The sequence below is a fragment of the Leptodactylus fuscus genome, chromosome 2, assembly GCF_031893055.1.
Source record: "Leptodactylus fuscus isolate aLepFus1 chromosome 2, aLepFus1.hap2, whole genome shotgun sequence".
Classification (NCBI taxonomy): Eukaryota; Metazoa; Chordata; class Amphibia; order Anura; family Leptodactylidae; genus Leptodactylus; species Leptodactylus fuscus.
In genome coordinates this window covers 211,779,688-211,800,807 of record NC_134266.1, presented here as the reverse complement: position 1 = coordinate 211,800,807, position 21,120 = coordinate 211,779,688, and the positions used below count along the sequence as shown (strand labels likewise).

At 38.2% G+C, this 21,120-nt stretch overlaps 1 protein-coding gene across 3 annotated transcripts in view; it reads left to right on the top strand.

Annotated features, from left to right (window-relative positions):
* ENOX1 (ecto-NOX disulfide-thiol exchanger 1) overlaps positions 1 to 21,120 on the top strand; it is a 477,272-nt gene that overhangs the window by 366,670 nt on the left and 89,482 nt on the right. For all 3 annotated transcript variants that reach the window (XM_075265460.1, XM_075265459.1, XM_075265458.1), the window contains 3 exons: positions 3,294 to 3,461; positions 11,371 to 11,577; positions 18,824 to 19,057. In XM_075265460.1, coding sequence (XP_075121561.1) covers positions 3,294 to 3,461; positions 11,371 to 11,577; positions 18,824 to 19,057 — 609 coding nt within the window. The remainder of the gene's footprint in view (positions 1 to 3,293; positions 3,462 to 11,370; positions 11,578 to 18,823; positions 19,058 to 21,120) is intronic.

Here is a 21,120-nt window from a genome sequence, read left to right as displayed (position 1 = left end):
ATGAAAATATTTGCATCTGTTGCAGAAATATTAATTTATTTCACAATATGTAAATTACAGTCTTTTTAGAGCAGTGTATGTTTGGCATTGTAGATTGGAGCAACGGAGCTACTCTCAATGCTTCAGACTGCTCATTTTCATATTGTGAATTAAATGAATAGCTCTGCAACAGCATTACATTCAGGTGAGTCTGATCTATCTAGTACTGCAGGTTTAATATGCCTCACCCTGTGACAGACTAACTTTAGTAAAGGTTTCTCAACCCAATATCCCAAATCTGCATTGAAAGGACTCACACTTGGCATTCATATCTCTGGACATATCCATTGTGTAAATTAGGAACATTCCTTATGTATACCCCAAGTATAAGGATAACATGGAGTCTGAACATAATATGCAGAACAGTCAGTCAGCCTTAAGGTATTGGAGCACAGTGGTAGAATACACATACAAGTTATAAGGGTTTACTGACAGCTTCACAGTATTTTTTTTTTTGTTAATTTTGCTTTTGTAGTTTGTAATTTTCAGCTTCACAGGTTGATTTGTTTTGAAGTGTTTGCCCTCCCATAGGGGTTAATACATGATGAATAGAGCGTTTTTACCATTGGGAACTGGAGAGTGTTCTCTTAGAATTTAAAAGTGAATATAATAAGTATAATCTAGCCCAGCCTGCATTTATATAAACAGTGTTACCTCCTCCAGAAGGTGCTAATTACCATATTTAAGGAATATCATTTCATTAACTTACATTTCCTAGAAAAAAGATTGTCACTGTTTGTTATGCTTTGCTTCATCCCCATGTACAGCTTACTTACTGTGGCGCACTAAACCTCTTAAGGCAACAGTTCTGTATCTGTGCCAAGCTAAAACTTAACTAATGTTTAGCTAACATAGTGTGATATATTTACTAATACTGTTGTACATCACTACCAATAATCGGCCTTCTATGATGTAAGGACACTCCCTAATTATAACCCACCTCCTGAGGAAGACTACACAAAATACACGTTGAGGTAGCATCTAGTCTGGTCCTCTTTATCTTTTGTGGTGTACTAAGTGTGGCTATTTTATTCATTGGATTGTATATTATTTTGTGGTATTGTACAGATCTTTTTTTGCAGTGACAATAGGTACTGTATAGATATATTTATGATACCATTGATATGGTAGTAATTTTTTAAATAGCTATATGAATCATTTATAATCTGCATTCCATAGACCTGTATATATGGAGCCAGATTTGATATTTTTATGTTTCCTACTGGGTAGATTTTAGTGTTTTATATATTTTTAAGTTAATATCAATATCATTTATATTTTTATAAGAGATAAAGCCACCAGTTTGGTTTTGGTTTACTGCAGTACATAGCTGTGTGGTGTGAAATTTTGGTGTAGTGTATAGAAATTTCCTCAATACCTAGAGTAGCTCATAATACCTATCCTAAAAATACCCTGCACAACCCCTATTGTGTTTATACACTTTTATTTTATCAATGCATCTTTTAGCAGATTTAAAGTTGACGGGACTGTGTCAGAGTAAGATGCCAACGCATGAACTCTCCTGGCACTCTGTTCCCTCCATCTATCAGTCTCTCTTCTGCTTTCTTCTTTTGATGTATTAGCCTGATAGGACAGGTAAACTCCAAAAATCTGTACCGCCACCTCCCCCTAGTTATAGAACTGTTCTCTACATATTGGGCAGATACATCTTATGGGCCCCAAAAGACTCCTATGCCCAAATCCAACTGCACCCTCTTCACCTCCCCTCCTCCACCACCTGCATCTTTTAGCAGACTTAATATTGACATGACTGTGTCAGAATAAGATGCCAACACACAAACTCTCCTGGCACTCTGTTCCCTCCATCTATCAGTCTCTCCTCTGCTTTCTTCTTTTGATGTATTAGCCTGATCAGACAGGTAAACTCATGGGTCCTCCAAAAATCTGTACCGCCACCTCCCACCCTTAATGTATCCGTTAAAGAACTGTTCTTTCCATATTGGGCAGTTACATCTTATGGGCCCCAAATGACTCCTATGCCCGAATCCAACTGCACCCTCTTTACCTCCTCAAGTGATGACCAAAGGTACTTCAGACCACTTAGGTATTATATTAGAACATTTGAAGGCAGTTAGTGAACGTGAAAACTCATAGATAATGGTTATTTATTATTATTATTTATTATGCTCACTTATATAGCGCCATCATATTCCGCAGCGCTTTACAGATATTGACAGTCACTGTCCCATATAGGGCTCACAATCTAAATTCCCTATCAGTATGTCTTTGGTGTGTGGGAGGAAACCAGAGTACCCGGAGGAAACCCACGCAAACATGGAGAGAACATACAAACTCTTTGCAGATGTTGTCCTTGGCAGGATTCGAACACTGGACTCCAGTGTTGCAAGGCTGCAGTGCTAACCACTGAGCCACCATACTGCCCATGGTTGATTTATCTTTTTAAGTAATAAAGTATATTGACCTTTTCATCGTGTTGTTGAAGATTTATTTCCTCCTTAGTTACATCTCTTTTTGAGAAAGCCGTGTAACATCTGATATATGTAGCTGAAATACCTATTAGGGTTGTCAAGCTTCAGGTTGAATAGTCACTGTATACTTCCAAAGGTTTATTATCGCGTGCCTGTGGCACATGCTCATAGTAAGTTGTGATGCTGTTATCTTGCATCCTCGCCCCATTAATGCAGGTCAAGGTGAGACGTGCAGGCTAACCTCATGAAATGCTTTGGCAGAGAACTACATATCGTAAAATGTATTTTATTGATATAGAAATAAAAAGTGGATAGCTTGCTAGCTTAGATTTTTATATCCAAGTATCAGCGTTTCAAGCCCTTCTTGGTCCTTGGGGCTCTACATAAAGCATGCTTTACGCGTTTCAGGACCAAGCAATAAGTGGACACCCCAGTGCTACAAGTGTGTTCCTCTGAAGGGCATTCAAGGTAAAGAAACTGTATTTTCTGAGAAGGAATGAGACAATATATGAAAGCCTGTGCCAATCCAAACATGTGGTGTGGAGAGGCTGATGGTGTTCTCAGTGTCTGGTTTCAGATGTTTGGAGCGGTGATTTCATGCTGTTATGTTTTTTTAATTACATGGCATCCCCTCTGACTTCCCCGCATGCAGTGTTTATGAGCTGTTCTGCCCCCAATGAGTAAATAGCTTATAACACACAGGGAGGTCTGCACTTTCCCAAATGTTCAGTGCTGAGACATTAAATCTTTAGCATTATCTCTTCTTTTATTTCTAAGGTGTATTGCTATTTTGTTTCTTTGCAGACTCCCTCTGTGTACCAGGCTTTGATCCAAGCCTAAGTATGATGACTGGCATAACTCCAATCAACCCAATGATGGCTGGCATGGGTCTCTTACCACCTCCACCAACACTGCCTATTGTGAAAGAAATTATTCACTGTAAAAGCTGCACCCTCTTTCCTCCAAATCCTAGTAAGTACCATAGTAGCATGTGAGTAGCAGTGATGTGTTGAGCATCTATTTTACCTACAGTTGTGTATGCCAACTGTACTGAAACATCTACAGCTAAAAGATCTGACTTCACCGACCTGGCGGAACTCTCTGACATCCAATGGGTTCCAGGTCAAAAGTTTTAGGAAAGCGTGGTGGGAAAAATTGGAAAAGTAAGCATTTTCACAAATCCCAAAAGTGTTAATATTTTACTTTTGTCTATTAAAAAATGTATATTAACAAAAAGAAACTGAAATCACCATTTGGATGAGAAGTCCTAGAAGTGATTGTATGGCCCCCACAGATTGATTTGAACAAACCTACATCCACAGAAGGTCTGTGGTTATCTCTCCATGATCTTTGGAATATCATCCCTTCCAAGTTCCTTTGAAAATTTTGAAAATTGTGTCCATGTGTACCTAGAAGAATTGATGGAAGGCAAAGGCTGGTCACACCAAATATTTATGTGATTTTGGTTTTTCTTTTGTTCATTCACTTAATTTTGTTAATTGACAAAAATAAACTGTTGACATTTCTATTTTAGCGTGATACATTTTGTCCCCACATGACAAAAGGCAACGTGATATATCTCAAACAGTGATGTGACACTCCTGAAAAGGATGGAGCATTAAAATGGGGTTTGGCTATGTGATGTCCTCTAAGACATGACCATGGAAAAATATTAGCAACTATGGTCTAAATCTACATAGATATAGGGAGTCCTAACGGGATCAGCTGTAATTTGCAGAGAAACCATGAAGCAATTTCTCTGCAGTGCCACCAAACGGGAAGCATTCCATGATGCCCATTGATATTCATGGCCTGCCCATGTATTGCACAGACGTGTTGGCTGCATTGGATGAAGAGAAATGTTCTTTGTTGCCATCCTCCACTCTGCGGTAGTTCTTAGACTAGCCAAGCAAGCAGGCTCAAGATGTGAATACCACTTAAATGAACACTTTCTTAATAAGGTATCTGACGCTGGATTTTCTAAACCAGATAACCCCTTTAGGGATCATACACACTGGGTAAACATGCTAGACTCGGCCTAGTGTAGTTCTTGTAAGGCTGCTAGGTAACCATTATAAGCGATTCATCCACAGAACACCTGCTGTTATAAGAAGTGCTTGTATTCTTTTTGCTATTTTTCTATTTATTTGACTTTTTTTTGTGCTATTCTTATTAAGAGAAGGTTTACAGCAATATATTCCCCTGACAGGCCGTAAATGCCCAAAGTGGAATATGCCTTAAAGCAGCGTTTTACTGCAGAATATCGGCTATGTGTACAGATTATTTACTTTCTGTTTTAAAATATAACATATTATTTCACAAAAAGACACAGAGTATTGAGCTACATACACTGGTACTTGTAACTGTGGCTGGGCTTGTGACAATTACAGATACGTGACTGCATATCTAATCCTATACATTATATCTTCTACCAGTACAAAATGGTTGAGCACCTTTTATCAAGTCTTGTTTAGTGGCTGAGCATGTATGTAGCACTTTTGCTTTTCTTGTATACTTTGCATAAAGCATGAATGTTTTGCATATAGGAAGACAAAGCATTTAATAATGGCTTCCACATATCTTGCTACATTCCTTTATTCATATGCTCTCTGACGGTATGTACATAAAATGCAAGTGCCATGAATCCTTTCCTAAGAGCCTAGAATCAATTTTTTTCCCTTGGGCAGAGTGAGATAAAATTATTTCACTCCTTCATTGTCTCTGTACCCTCTGCATGATATGCAGTCCTGCCAGCTGACTCCATCCGTCACAGTCTGACTGAGCCAAGATGGTCTTTCTTCAGACTGAGCGCCATGGCTCCAGTTTAATATTCATTGATGCAGTCTTTGCTTTTCTCAGGGTGATTTAAGCCCCACTCAAATGCATCACATTTAAGTATTCATGAGCTACTGTAACCCTTTATTCCTTGTATAATATAGTGCCCTGGTTTCTAGATACTGTAACTCCTTAAAGGGGTAATACGGGGTACTTAAATTTCCAGCATTGTGTTAAATGCTGCAAGAGGCCTCACTTGCATATAAATTAGCTGTATTCCTATCATACTGATTCTGATGTCTTCAAAAGTCTTGTATTTCAGCTTTCTGTACGCCTCCTGCTTATCTTTGTTGTAGAGCAAGGTCCATCATGTGACCAAAAGTCAAGTTGTCTATAGGGAAGCCTAGAATGCCATACTTCTAGCTCCCGGGTAATCCTCTGAAAAGCCCACTACTGACACAATGGGGATACAGCAAATATATATGTATGTGGGACCTTCTGCATCTTGTATACAATGGTTGAAGTTTCCTGGAGAGTACATTTAAGCTACAGTAAATGCATACAGATTGTGTGTCCTGTACATATGTATGCCTTTTAATTATTCATTTAATGATTAATTAATGTTCAGTAGTAATATAGATATGGAAAAAAACCAAAGGACTGAACTTACCAGTATTAGTCTTTTATACACTGATCGTAATCCAACATATACTGGGGTTAAATGTCGCAAATTTATTAAGCGATGCATTCAAGTTAATAAATTTGACATATCTTTTGATTATATGGCAAAAAAACCAAACAAATTTATGCCAACTATGAGCAATCGTAGATTTGTCCCATCAACTGTTCCTGTCACTTAAACTATAATATTGTAAATTTGCTGCTCCATGGGAGGCCCTGCCCCTACTGTGAAACCCACCCCCATGTTTCATATCAATTTTCTAAACAGTAATGAGGCGCAAATGTTTACAGATATGTGGCTTGTACCAAAATTCACAACTTTTATACAATAGAAAACTGATTTAGTGTAAATAAAGTAAAGTATGTAACAGCATCAAGGAGATGTTCACCAGTACAATAGAGTGTGAATAGGTACTATGTATTATTAGGGCGAGATGTAACAGCATCACGGAGATGTTCACCTGTACAATAGACTCAGAATGGGTACTATGTATTAGGGTGACATGTAACAGCATCACGGAGATGTTCACCCGTACAATAGACAGAATTGGTACTATGTATTATTAGAGAGAGATGTAACAGCATCACAAAGATGTTCACCAGTACAATAGAGTACGAATAGGTACTATGTATTATTAGGGAGAGATGTAACAGCATCACAAAGATGTTCACCAGTACAATAGAGTACGAATAGGTACTATGTATTATTAGGGAGAGATGTAACAGCATCACGGAGATCTTCACCTGTACAATAGAGTCCGAATGGGTGCTATGTATTAGGGTGAGATGTAACAGCATCACGGAGATCTTCACCCGTACAATAGACAGAATGGGTACTATGTATTATCAGGGAGATGATACAGGGACTTATCAGACCATGATTCTGGTAGAGAATATGCCAATAAAACTCAAGCCAGACTTACTTTTGTAAAAGGAAGAGGGAGCAGGCAGCAGTTTCAAGGTTATTGCCTCTCATCAGTGCAGCACATAGAGACATAGTGCCGCTTCTGACTCGCATCTGGATTTCTCTCACCTACCCCAGTATGTTCCTATACAATTCCTAAATGGTTATATTTGCAAGAAATATATATAAAATTTGCATCAACTGAAACTGAAAATGGGAAATGTATTGATTCATACAGAAGTTTTCCCATTGTGGAGTGCAGTGACATATCAATAAGAAATGTGAAAACTTTCACATCATCTTGGCTGACTTCAACTCTTAGCACTGATTTTCAGGCAGGTATGTCTACATATGGCCAGTTTTGTCCAATGAAAGCAATAGGGCTTTTGGAAGCATACATAGTACTTGGAGGGACTATTTTTCTTTAAAGAAACATAGCAGTGTATGCAGACCTACCTTCTAGGCCAGGGGTCAGCAACCTTCAGCACTTCAGCTGCTGTAAAACTACAAACTCCCAGCATGCTCAATTCATTTCAATGGGAGTTCCAAGAACAACAGAGCAAGTATGCATGCTGAGAATTGTAGTTTTACAACAGCTGGAGTGCCAAAGGTTGCCTACCCCTGTTTTAGGAAATGTTCCATGGACACAAGTATGAAAATTAACCTCACTCATACTGCAAGTATATGTGACCATGCATGTTTTTACTGCCATTCTAAGAGTCTTGTTGATTCCCGTACAATGGCATGAAAAAATGAATATGTGCTGCTTTGTGAAAAGAATACAGATGTGGATTTCCCGGGCTCCAATTATAGATCTAATTCATAGGTAATTCTGCTGAGCACTTAATTGTCAGGACCGAGTAGAGATTGAAAACTTATTTAAAGTGCAACTTCACTTCAGGGAGTATCAATGGGAGCTGTAAGTATATGTGATGGAATTTCTATTATACCCTTGTTGCTGCGCTCTAGTGTATAAAATCCTTCCATCCTTTAATGATAACATCTATTGCCAATACACATAGTAACAGAGACTTGCCTGATTCACACAAGCAGTGGAATGGCAGACCTACTCCCCCGCAAGCTTTACATTTCATAGAAATGTTGTGGTGGACTTAACAACTCCGCTGCGTTTTTGGAAAGAACCCCAGTGCCTGTCATTGTGTGACAGAGAGTGATTCCCGTATTACAGTGATTACTGTGTTCTTGTTGCTCTGCAAGCTATTTCCCATTGTTTTCTATGAAGCAAGATTGAAGGATGCCAAGCAGCTGTTGCCTAGGGATGCAGCATTGTATCTGACAGTCGGTCTACATCTCTAAGGCTCTGTTCATACAGCAGTCGTGACATTGCTTGTCTCCATCTACTTACGAAACATCTGTTTGACATCATCTACTGTGTCACATTGAAATTTCAGAGAATGCAAGCACTGACCTAAGAAAATTCTAAAACTGAAGGTGTCTCTGACTTTAGCGTTGTAGCATTGTTAGAATTGTATTGGCAACTTATTAAATATTAGTATTTTCTTTTTGTTTGTTTGTTTTTTGTTTGTTTTTTTTCTATTAATTGCAAACATTTAGAATAAACTGCCAGCAATGCATTTCTATGAAAAAGAATGAGTGATCATGTCATAGATGAGTCCTCCAAACCCAAACGGACAGGGCTTGTCCTAATTCATCAGGGAAGCAATAATTGGCCATTAGGTTACCATTCACGTTTTGCTTTTTCTAGAATTCTATGCTTTTAGTTTTATGAGTGACCTACTTAATAATGGTTAAATGTGAATTATGGAGCGTGCCTTCTTCTTCTCAGCCAGGTATGTAGATGCCTGCCGTTAGGTTATGTTTTTCTCTGTTCTGGCATTCTGTTGTTTATCTGAAACAAGACAGCAATGATAACCAGCAGAGTTTTTCATCATAATGTCAGAGCTTTGTGTTTTTCTTTTTTTTTTTTTTTTTTGCTGGTTTTTCCTGTTTGATGTCTTTTAGTGTAGTAGTTGAAGAAGGATAAAATTGCACCTGTTATTGTATTTGTTTATGAAGCAAAAATTTATAGCTGGCACAATATGTTTGTTCCCAAGAAAACTGTATGTGGAAATACTGTCATTAAGTATTATTTGTAATGTTTGCCTTATTATTACTTCTATATTTTACCTTCTGTCAGTTCTGTTTGCTTTCAATAGTTTTCTATACCTTTTGAAAACCTCAGGTCTGTAAAATCTGCAACAAATTTCAGCGCTATACATGTGAACAGGATATTAAAAATCCTATCCACACGTAGCAGTAATCCTTGCAGATTTTGAAATCCATAGAAAGCCTATTATCTTGTAACATTGGCAGCACAATTCACATGGGTACACTGGGGCAGATTTACTAACATTGTGTAAGTTTTAACAGTGAAAACTTAGAAGACTAGACAGTCTTAAGCTGCGCCATATTTATTGAAGCGCCTAACACTGTTTGATAAATCTGATTTTGATAAGGATGGCTTTACACTACTTATTAGTTGGCTTAGTTTCTGTCAAAAAATGTTCCAAAATGTTGGTGAACTTGATGTCAGCGCTTAAGCCCCACCTCTTTTCAACTAAGCCAGAACCCCTTTTTTTACAAGTCGTAAATGTAATGCTTGTAATGTTAGGTTTTTGGTGCAAACTACGCCACAAATTCAGACGCGTTTTGCTTAGGAAGTTTTGCCAGTGTATATTGTATTTCTGTGTATCTGCAGATAAATCTGTGGGTCATGAGATGGTACTGTCTCTAGCTTCTCATGATGCTGTGCTAAGGCATCATATAAGTAATGAGTGAGCACTGAAAAAGGGGCCATGAGCAGAACAGTTATAAAGCTGGGCCACAGGGACATGAGGATTAAGGTGCGCAGAATGTAAAAGTCAGGGGAGAGGGGTACTGGCATGCAGAATTGTTTTCGCTGGAGTGCTGCTTTGAGGTGTATACTTCATCCATAAAATATATATGCTGAGATCCTCTAAACATTAGTGGATCTCAATATATATATATATATATATATATATATATATATATATATATATATATATATATATATATATATACTGTGTATGTGTGTGTGTATATATATATATATATATATATATATACACACACACACACACACACATTATTATTATTATTATTTTGGAAACACCTGGCCTTGTGAGCTCAGCTACAGTGTAATTCGGAGGTCAATACAGGAAACGATTTCCAACTTTCTCTCTTAATAATGGAGCACTGATCTGGTACAGTATACAGTATGTTGTAAGCCTACCCAGCATGGTGAAATCTATTGGATTCTAGATTATTTATCAAAGGGAAACATTCAGAATAATTATATTTAGGAAAAAGGTTTATTGAAATCTGATATCACTGATCTTTGGTAAGGTAAAAGAGAAATATCCAGTCTGTAAAAATTAATTTTTGCCTGCCATCAGACATTGAACAAGAGATTGACTTCCTAGACATTGTATTGTCAGTGAGATATAGTAAATATTGTTCCAGAGATGTATGCTGTTTGAAGTATGCTTTATCCCTCTGTGTCAAAAAACGCAACTCTTTCTAAGATAACTAGCTTGTAAAATGCATGTCTTCACATTCCTCCGCTCTTGTGGAAGCATTTTCCTGCATAAATATATGTATTTAACACAGCTGTGTCGGCACTGGAACAATTTCTGTATCAGAGAAACACAATCTAAAATTAAGCTACTAATCAACCAAGAATAACAAGATAAAATATGTGGCAAATGGAAATGTAGTATCTAGTTTCTCAATTTTAATTAGTAAGTGGGTTTCCTGATGACCTCGGTGGTCACAATTCTAATCCAAAATATCTTGTTATGGTCAAGTGGCATTTTTACCCTTCCACGGCCATTAGTATGCCCCCTCGCTCTGCTGCACGCTCTTGTTCAGTGTTTATTCACACACTGTGATTGTGTTCTGGCCTTGTTGCAGTTTTGGGAAAATTACAGGAAAATTGTGATTAAAATCCAAACTCAATTACAAAATGTAAATTAACCCTAAGTGTTTAGAAATGTTCCCAGTCACTAATTAAAATAAACATCTGTGAGAAAGAGGTTTAATCTTTGGTTAGTAAGAGATGCCAACTTAGCTGGCACGTGTGGAGACGAATAACATCATCTAAAGAAATTGGCACAAGTATGGGCAACACGATGGCTCAGTGGTTAGCACTGTTGCCTTGTAGTGCTGAAGTGCTTGGTTTGAATCCGACCAAGGAAAATATATGCATAGAGTTTGTATGTTCTCGATGTGTTTGGGTGGGTTTCCACTTTCCTCCTCTTATCCAAACACATACTGGTAGGGAATTTAGATTGTGAGCTCTGATAATATCTATATAGTGCTGTGGAATATGTTGGCACTACACAAGTAAGAGAACTAAAAAGAAATAAAATAACAATACGTTCCACTTGACATCTTGTATACATCTACATCTGATTTACTCCAATGATTCGTAGATATTTATGTAAAATTAATTTTCTTTTTTTTTCCTTCGTCCTGTAGATTTGCCTCCACCTTCTACAAGAGAGCGGCCTCCAGGTTGTAAAACTGTATTTGTTGGAGGATTACCCGAAAATTCCTCAGAGGAGATTATTCAAGAGGTCTTCGAGCAATGTGGAGACATTACAGCAATTCGTAAAAGCAAAAAGAATTTCTGTCACATTCGATTTGCTGAAGAGTTCATGGTTGATAAAGCCATTTACTTATCTGGTACAGTACATTCTGTTTCTGGCAACTTTCTTTAATTTATACTTCCCTCATACATTCAGTTTTGTCCTTTTAATGACCTTGATTCCTTTCATGTATGCCTTCGGCACCATCTTGTCCTTCATTAATTGTATGTAGTTAAAGGAAAACTTTCCTTTCCGGGAGATTTCACACATGATATGTAACATTGTATCATTTGCTCTTTTACAACAGACTGACTACAGACTGCCTCTTTGTAGCGACAGTCTGAAGTTTGTCGCTAAAGTACAAATGTCAGAATGATAACACTCAAGTGTCAGATTTCAGCGAAGGGAATATTTTCCTTTAAATCCTATAAATTCCAGACTTTTTAAGCAGACAGGCAGTCCTGTCTTCATTTAGGTAGAACGATCCAAAAAGTGGCAGGATCCAGCAATTCACTTCATTAAGGAAAAAAACTTCTTCTTTATTGTATACACATATTAAAGATCCATAGGGATAATTGGATGACAAAATGTTACATAGTAGTTGTTACACGGAGCTGACGCGTTTCGAACACTATGTAGGCTACGACTAAGAATATAGTGTTCGAAACGCGTCAGCTCCGTGTAACAAGTACTGTGTAACATTTTGTCATCCAATTATCCCTATGGATCTTTAATTTTTTAATATGTGTATACAGTAAAGAAGAAGTTTTTATTCTTAATGAAGTGAGTTGCTGGATCTTGCCACTTTTTGGATCGATCTGCCCAGAGGAGTCGCTCCTAGGTCGGAGGAGTATTACGGCGTTCCGTGCAGCCCTTTTTTTCCAAGGGACGTGAGTTTTTCTATTTATACAATTGGACATTGATGCACATGTAGGCTGTGTTTATCCTTCCCTATTCCCTGTCTTGACTCTCTTCATTTATGCTTATTTGTTGCGGGTAAGTAGTAGCTTCCAATTCTTTTCTCCTTGCTTTGGTTGACCTTCTATGCATTGATCTGCTTGTAAGGTAATGGAGGGCTTGTTCTTAGTTACACCAGACAATCTAAACAAGCCGAGCTGAAGTATAGCCCAGAGAGAGGAATAGAGCTCCACTAAATACACAGCAGACATTGCAGAGAAGTGTGGTATCCTGTAGCTTATTCCTAATGGATAGCTGACAGTATGCATAGAAGACTGTTTAGTCCTTCTTTCTTCAGGATTGTCAATTTCACAGAAGAAACTACTAGCACACATAAGAAATGCATCTATATGCCCCCAGTCACCTAGAAAATGACAAAATGGTGCCTGTATATGTTGGAATACCTATTTTTTTCTGTATAAAAATTAGTCTGCTGCGCTTGACTATACAAAAGGACAGAGAATAACACATTCCACATATCTCAATGGCTAACATATGCCACTGTATGCCTATAGCATTATTTAATTGGAGCCTTCTATTAGAGATGCAAATTTGTCCTTCCTTACATTTTCTCCAGATATGTATGTCACAAGATGGATAGCTTTTGAAGACAATATTGTTCTGTGTAAAGTGCAGCCTGTCATGAGTTTTATTAGAATGTGACAGTATTAAATTGATTTCTTGAGATATTTGAATCCTTGCCTGAATTCCAGTTAGGTTACACGTGAACACATTGCTATATGTTTGTGTATACGTATAGTATACTTTAGACCATAGGTCCCCAACCTGTTGTTCACTGTGAGCTGCTTTCAGTTAAAAAAAAAAAAAAAAAAAGTACATATGGAGAAATAAATTTATAAGGTAGCAAACATTTCCAGATATTTAACTTTAATTATACTAGTGGTATTGTATGCCATCTAAATTAGCATTGCTGGGAGGTTTAGATGTATATGCAGTTTTGCAGTGTTTGCCATAATGTAGCCACACGGAGCTCCTGAGTTGCTGATTGAGGATCACTACCTTAGACAGAAGCAAAAAGACAAGGTTGGAGCAAACCGTGCAAGTTTCCTGTGGTATATTTTTACATTCCAGATCACACAATTTATGTTTTTGCTATTTGCTATGAAATGACGTATATATCTAATCTGTTGCTTACCAGTGGATTTCAGGTAATAAACCGATATCATAGCTTTAGATTTTATGGGTAGGTGGAGAGTACTATGCTCCATATGGAAATGACAAAATGTGAGAGTCCTTTTTGAAAACCATGGTTAGCTAGTTATTCTTCCAACCAATTTCCCCTCCAAATGCTATGAACTGAATAGTTTTGTTTTAGACTAAGGCCACACAGGCCGGATCTTCTGTGGGTCATCCACAGCAGACAATCCTGCAAGTGATTCGCCCACGGCATAAATCAGCTGAAAACTGGCTAAACACAGTGATCACTGACCTCCCGCATGTTCTAAACTGGATGTAGATTTCTTCTGCGGTGTGTTGATGGGATTTCTTTAAGTCCTATCCTCTGCACTGTACTTTACAGTGGGATTGCTGATGCCAATGTCACAGCAGCTAGCCTTCTGCACATACAGCCCGTGTGTCCCTGACCTAATACAGGGTATATATTTATTATGCTTACTTGTATAGTGCCATCATATTCCGCAGCACTTTTACAGACATTGTGGTCATTGTCCCATATAGGGCTCACAATGTAAATTCCCTATCTGTATGTCTTTGGAGTGTGGGAGGAAACCAGAGAACCTGGAGGAAACGCACACAAACACTGGGAGAACATACAAACTCCTTCTGAATCCAGAGCTCCAGCGCTGCAAGACCGAAGTGCCAACCACTGAGCCACCACGCTGCTTGAATGTAAAATAAAAATACCCCTTGCTAGTATTGAGTATAGTATAGTAGTATAGTATAGTATTGAGAATGTTTGCTTTTTTTTCCTGTGAATAAAAACTACCATCAGTACAATATAAAAAGCAAAGCAATGGGGTTATTAACCCCCTTTATATGCCAGCTTACATGTATGAACCTTCACTTACCTTTATCTGTTGCACTCCTGACTGTCTCTTTCATTGAAGATATGGTGTCATAAGTTGAGTGTTTGTCTTTGAAAGCTGTCATAAATTTTTAACATTTTGTAGACAGTAAAGATGAAGCTAGGTTTGGTTTATGCGCTGGTGTTATGGGTACAAAGAACACCCCTGTGAATACGCAATTCTGTATTATATCCCCAGGAGTTCATTTTGATTGTATATACATTATAAATATCACACAAAAGACTAAAATAATAAATTCTTGCTATTTTATTTTATTATGTATATTTTATTTATTTATTCACAATATACTCCTGCCAATGTAACTGGGACATGTTTACCATTAGAAGTAGGACACCTACCAGGAACACTGGGAGTCTGAATTTTCTTTAATAATATTTAGAAAGCTGTAAAGAGACAATAAAATGTATAAATGTCCCTTCATCTGGTACGGTTAATGACATCTCAGCTTTCACACAAAGCAGAACTTGATTGTGGTACCAGAAATACAATATTAGTTCCCCTGCAGTGCTACAATAGAAACCGAACAGACAGCAATGTAAGACCGGTAACACTCGGGTAGTGAATCATACAAGGGGCAGACCAACTCCTCACTTGATGCAGCAAACAAAGAAAGATGAACCGCACTCCAATAAGGGTTAGGCTTCTATATAGTTTAATCTTGTTGTGACACATCGATGCGATCTTGTTATGATCACAACGTTCCGGGTTGGACACCCTCTTTCTTTATATGATATACTGTCATACAGTGCCCAAATAACCATAGCAAACTGTGCCTATACAGTCATGTGATATACAGTCCGTGGTCATGTGATATACAGTCCGTGGTCATGTGATATACAGTCCGTGGTCATGTGATATACAGTCCATGGTCATGTGATATACAGTCCATGGTCATGTGATATACAGTCCATGGTCATATGATGGACACACAGGTGCAGGCAGGTTTCTGATTACTGTGCTGTAACCTCCATTCTTGTGATTGGTGGAGGTTCCAGCCATTGGACCTATGCTGATCAGACACTTTTGTTGCCATCTTAGAAAAACTCCCTGAAGAAGTATCACCTTGAGGTCTGTGAAGTTCATCTATAATAGTCTTTACACCTCCTCTCTATATGTAATATCCTATAGGAAAAACCATATACAGCAGCATTTTATCCAGTGCAACATTCAATTGATTTATATTTAACAATATAATACAAGATCTGAGCCATGAAAATACTATTTTGTTCAACCAGAGTGATGTCAGCTCTTCTCGGAAACATAGAAATCTCCCAATGAGTTGAACAAAAGCCAAGGTCAGATTATCATAGACTCTTCATACTAGTAGTTATTAACAATATCAGGAGGAGAATGTGCAAATACTCTATAGAGATCTTCTCCATTTACTTGGGAAAAAAAAGTACAGACTGAGAAGGAGATTGACACGTTTCACAATAAAGCGTAACCATAAATATAAAACTAAACCTTTGTGATTAAAACTTTTGAAATTCACTAATAGACTAACAAGACGACCCACAAACAAAATGCTGAAATTGAAAATTGCGTGTGCGTGTGTGTGCGTGTGTCTCTATGGGAGAGAAACCATGCTTTGAGCAGTATGGTATCAGTACAGTCCAAGGCTCTCAGGACACACGCCAGGTACAATCACATGGGCAGACAACACCAACCCTTCAATATAAAAACATTGTGAAACCAATTCCCATCAGTGAGTAACAAACCTTTGGAGATTGTAGACAAATGGGAGCTGGGTATACATGACTTTTATTTGTCAAGATTAGTATAATGGAGCCGCGTGTTTTTAAGTTGGCATGTTTAGATGTGACATTGGCAGTCTCTGCATAGAAATATACCATTCCAGTAATATTTGGTTCCATGCCATGTGAAAACAAATTTGCTTGATAATAGGAATGTACATCCCCGTGCCACATGTAGAAGGATCTCAATGTATCCCTGATCTTAACGGTAACCCTGGCACACCTTTTGCATTTCCTTGTCTTTTGGATTTTTTGGATGACTCCATGTTTCTCTACCTTTTTGTTTCATGAAGGAAACTAACGCTAGTAATAACCCTGGTTTGTTACATACAATGGTTCTAAAGTGGTTAACTCACAATTTGCCTCTTATAATTTGTTTGTTCTTATTAGACATGGCTGTCAGCATTGCTCCTGTCTATGAAATACCCTGGAAGGGGGATTCTATCTCTACATTTGTCCCAACATCTAAAACACATTTCTAGAATTAATGTGTAAAAATCCATGATGCTTCGAAGAAAACAGAATTGTGTGGTTGCCTTGGAGACTGCAGAAATGCAATTAGTAACCTATCGGCAAGTTTTAGTGTTTCTGTAAGTGTTAGTGAGTTTGTTGGTGTTATCAAACCATGTGCAGTCTCATCTGATCCACTTATCAAGCTTAAGCATACCAGCCTCCTAGCCCTGCCAGCTGCCATCGTGCCGTCATTAGGATGCCGAGAGGCTTGTCACTTGATTGAGCAGAGAATGTCTTGACAAATTTAAGGTTTGTTCCAAACCTATTGCTTTTTTTTTTTTTTAAAGCTACACGTTGTAGAGACAAATTTGTTGTGTCCTTTCTACCTTTTGGGTCATGTTCTCAGAGAACATATTTATTCCCCGTGGGACCTCACAGCTGTCTATTTAGTTCCATAAAGAAAATTACAGGTCTGGCAGAAAAAGTGTAATATTTGTTTATGCTGTATCATTAAATATCGGAAAAATCGGTTCTGATGGCCTTGCAGCAACATTTTGTCATAAGCGACTTATTTATATATTTGTATTCTCTTTTCCAAGCAAACCATTTATTATATCACTGCAATAAAACATAAGTGTCATGTGGAAAGGTCAGTTGCCACAATAACTAAAAGCACAAATACGATCTGTATAGACTCTGGCATTGCAGGGCAGAGCAGCATGAAATGTGCAGAACCATCACTGATTTTATACTCTGAGGATTCCATTTCATTTGGTCTAAGCACGATCCATGAAGTTTGTAAAGCTATAATAAAGGGACTCTACCAACACCAAAATCTGTTCTACACGACAAACATGCTGTTAGTGACTTGACACAGATTAGGTATGTTCACTAACTGCAATTTTGATATAAAATAACATGATAATCCAAATGCATAAGACCTGTGTGTTGCACCCAGGGTGTGGCCGCACCTGTCGGAGCACTCGTTTTTTGCCTGTGGATGCCTAACATCTGGACCTGTGAATCTTCATTATAGAGGCTTTGCCGGCTGGCAGATGTAGACGAGCAGCTCATTTGCATATGAATTGAAAGTTGATTTTCTCAGCAGCAAGATGGTTCACTGTGCCACTACCCAGCACTACAACCGCATACAGGTGGTGTAGAAGATATTTTTGGCATGGCAGACGCCTTTCTAAAAACTGTACAACTTAAAAGAATGAAAAAAAATCTAGTCTACTGGAAATTTTAGTTCCTGGAATTTTCCAATCTATGAAGACAAGCTGAATCTAGCACTGCACATTAAAGCTGTGAAGTTTTATTTGAAGAAACACCTATTCCCCCAATATATATAATTCATATAGTGTTACTTTATTTATTGTTCCTTTCTATCTGAATGCTTCTTTGTTGCTAGGTCGTGTCATTCTGACCTGATGAAATGTACAGGAGTGGTAAAGTCACTCTCTTGACCTCCAGTATGATGGGTTATAGGACACAGTCTCTCCATAGTGGAGGAGACAGAAATCTCTGTCACTAACTACTGATGAGCAGACATTTCCTATCACACAGTTATAATGAAGGAGGTCACAGATCAACTTTAGGAGAGCAAAGAGGAATATATTGGTGTCTGGTCGGGAGCTGAGGAGAAGTTGGATCACATCAGTCAGACTCAAATACCCAGACACTCGCACCTTATCCTAAACAAGGGTTTAAGTGGTATTTTTTTTAGTAAAACTTCTTAAATACCACAAGGCCATTGGTGAAGTTTTTGCTCTATTAGTGATGTCTAATATAGTCTACCATTGATGCTTATTTCTAAAAACGTTTTTCTATGAATTGCCAATGTTAATTGGATCAAAAGGAATATAGAAAGGCAAACCTAATAGGGGGATGTTATCCATAGAAGCTAGAAGACCGTATCTGAAGCTAGCTGAGAAAAAAATCAGCACTCAGTATTCTATTCTATAAGCTGAGTGTGTAAACCCATTATGGCAGAGAAGTCTTTGTTCATTGGTGGAGGATATTAGTAGTTTTGTTAACTGTATTTATAATACGATACACCGTAATTGAACCAGCTTTATTATGTCATTGTAATTGTGAACTTTGTTGTTTCAAGGTTACAGAATGAGACTAGGATCAAGTACAGATAAAAAGGACTCTGGCCGCTTGCATGTGGATTTTGCTCAAGCAAGAGATGATTTTTATGAATGGGAATGCAAACAGAGAATGCTGGCACGGGAAGAGCGCCACCGGCGCAAATTAGAAGTAGACATGCTACGGCCCCCTTCACCGCCAACAATCATGCATTATTCTGAACATGAAGCCACTGTGCTTGCTGAGAAGCTTAAAGGTAAGTGCTTTTGTATATTGGCTCACAACAGTGAGGATGGAATAAAATAAAAAATATGCTGTATGGTCATATGGTTTCCAAGTTCTATCATCATTGGAGGAATACGGTTTCCCATTGATCCCTCCTTAGATTCACCACTTAAAATGTATCTAAATTTAAAACATTGTTTTTTCTTTGATAAATCAATAGTGCAGATTAAGGTATCAGGCTTTGTAATATGCGTTAGAGGACCTTTCCTGTCCTGAGGTACATGCGGTTTTATATACCGCTAGAAAGCTGACAGTGCGCTGAATTCAATGAAATGTAAATTTTCCCATTATGTGCCCTGGAGCTGGAGATATTGATGATGTTATAACCTATCTCTGCCCACTGTCAATAGGGCATTCCTGGATGTCTAACTGGGCTGTGAGGAACGCCTCCCTGACAGTACCCGTCCATAGCCCTAAACTGTCAGAGGGGGCGTGGCTTACCGCCCAGCGATGATGCTAAGCTGTGAGGAACTTCCTCCCGTGACTGTCCTTGTCCATAGATTAGTACTGGAGAGTGTTCTTCACAGCTTAGCCTCCGATCAGAGGTAGTCAGTGTCAGATCTCAGAATCACACGCCTTTCTTGCTTCGACCTGATACCGCCTTCCTGACAGTAAAGAACCTAAGTAGTATGTCAGACACCAAAACAAACAGCATTGATTGATTTTTTTTGTGTCCTCCTACTTGGGAACAGAGTAGGCTAGGGAAAAAATCCCGATTGCACCACAATCAGTGGAGCAGAGCCTATTAATTAATGTAAAGATCTGGACTTGTTGGAGGTGGTGAAAGGTCCCCTTTACAATGGTTTCTTGATCCCTGCTCTACTGCACATATTAAATCTACAGGCACTTTGTATCACGTTTTTTGGGACGGCTCCTTGATCCGGCCTTTCTAGCCGAAAGTTAAGAAACCTCACTGATGCCCTCTTTATACAGGGAGTCCCCCTGGACCCTCTTATCCATCTACTTAACCAACCCCCTAGATATTTGGGTAAAAGGACATCCAGGCTGTTTCTGTATTTATGTACAGCTGCTAAAATACTTATTGCCCTTCATTGGAAGAAAGAGCTTCCCCTTACGCGATTTGATAGCGCACATGAAAGATGTCTGCAGTCTATTATTCCTTACAGCGTTCCTTAACCACACAGTGGAGGCCTTCAATGCTATCTGGTCTCATTGGGACACCTACTCCATTTTCTGAGGTCTGTAGCATTTACCACCACCCCCCCCCCCCTTCCTTTTTCTCTTATATCTCCTAAACCTTTTATGTTACCTGAAATTATTATTATTTATTTTATTTTTTTTATTTTGCTGATTCTTGAGTGTTGCTGGGTTTGGATCTATCCTGTTGTGCTGTCTTGCCTCATGTTTTGGCACTACTCTTCTTTATGTCATTTTATATTTACTTGACAAACCTCAGTACAAATTACATTTTACAAGAATTATCTATCTATAGTTAAGCCACTTTAATATAAAGGTGCTGGAGACTGAATTAATGTTTTTGTACGCAGACTTAGATGCGCTAAAGACTCGTGATTGACCTCCTCTCAGCAATTAACACCATATTCCTAAAGCTTTTCCCAAGAGAAAGACCAAAGTCTTCCTTTCCTATAGTATCCGACATCTTAACATAAGAAGTTCTGAGCAGTTTTTTCCTTGCCCTCAGCATCTTCTTGACTCGCTTGTTTCCCTTGTGCTTTCTCATTTGGCAAGAGTTGTGCATGCCTCACAAAGTACATTTCACAAGTAATAATAATATCTCCTCTTAGTCTTGATAATCTCAGTTGACTGGACAGCTTTCTTTAATCTTCACCGTTCTGTAGGGAAGTCCTAGAAGCAGTTTAAGGTTATCTGAGTTACAATGTGTTCTTCAGTGGTCTATTTATACAAATGCATTTACAATTATAACGGGAAGAGTTATTATCTTAATCCCTGTACACCCTGCAGGGGTTAAAGTTTTATTAAAGCAGAATGCTTATGTTAATATCCCATTAAAACTCATTTTCAGGTGAGATGTTTATACTACAAAGAATTATG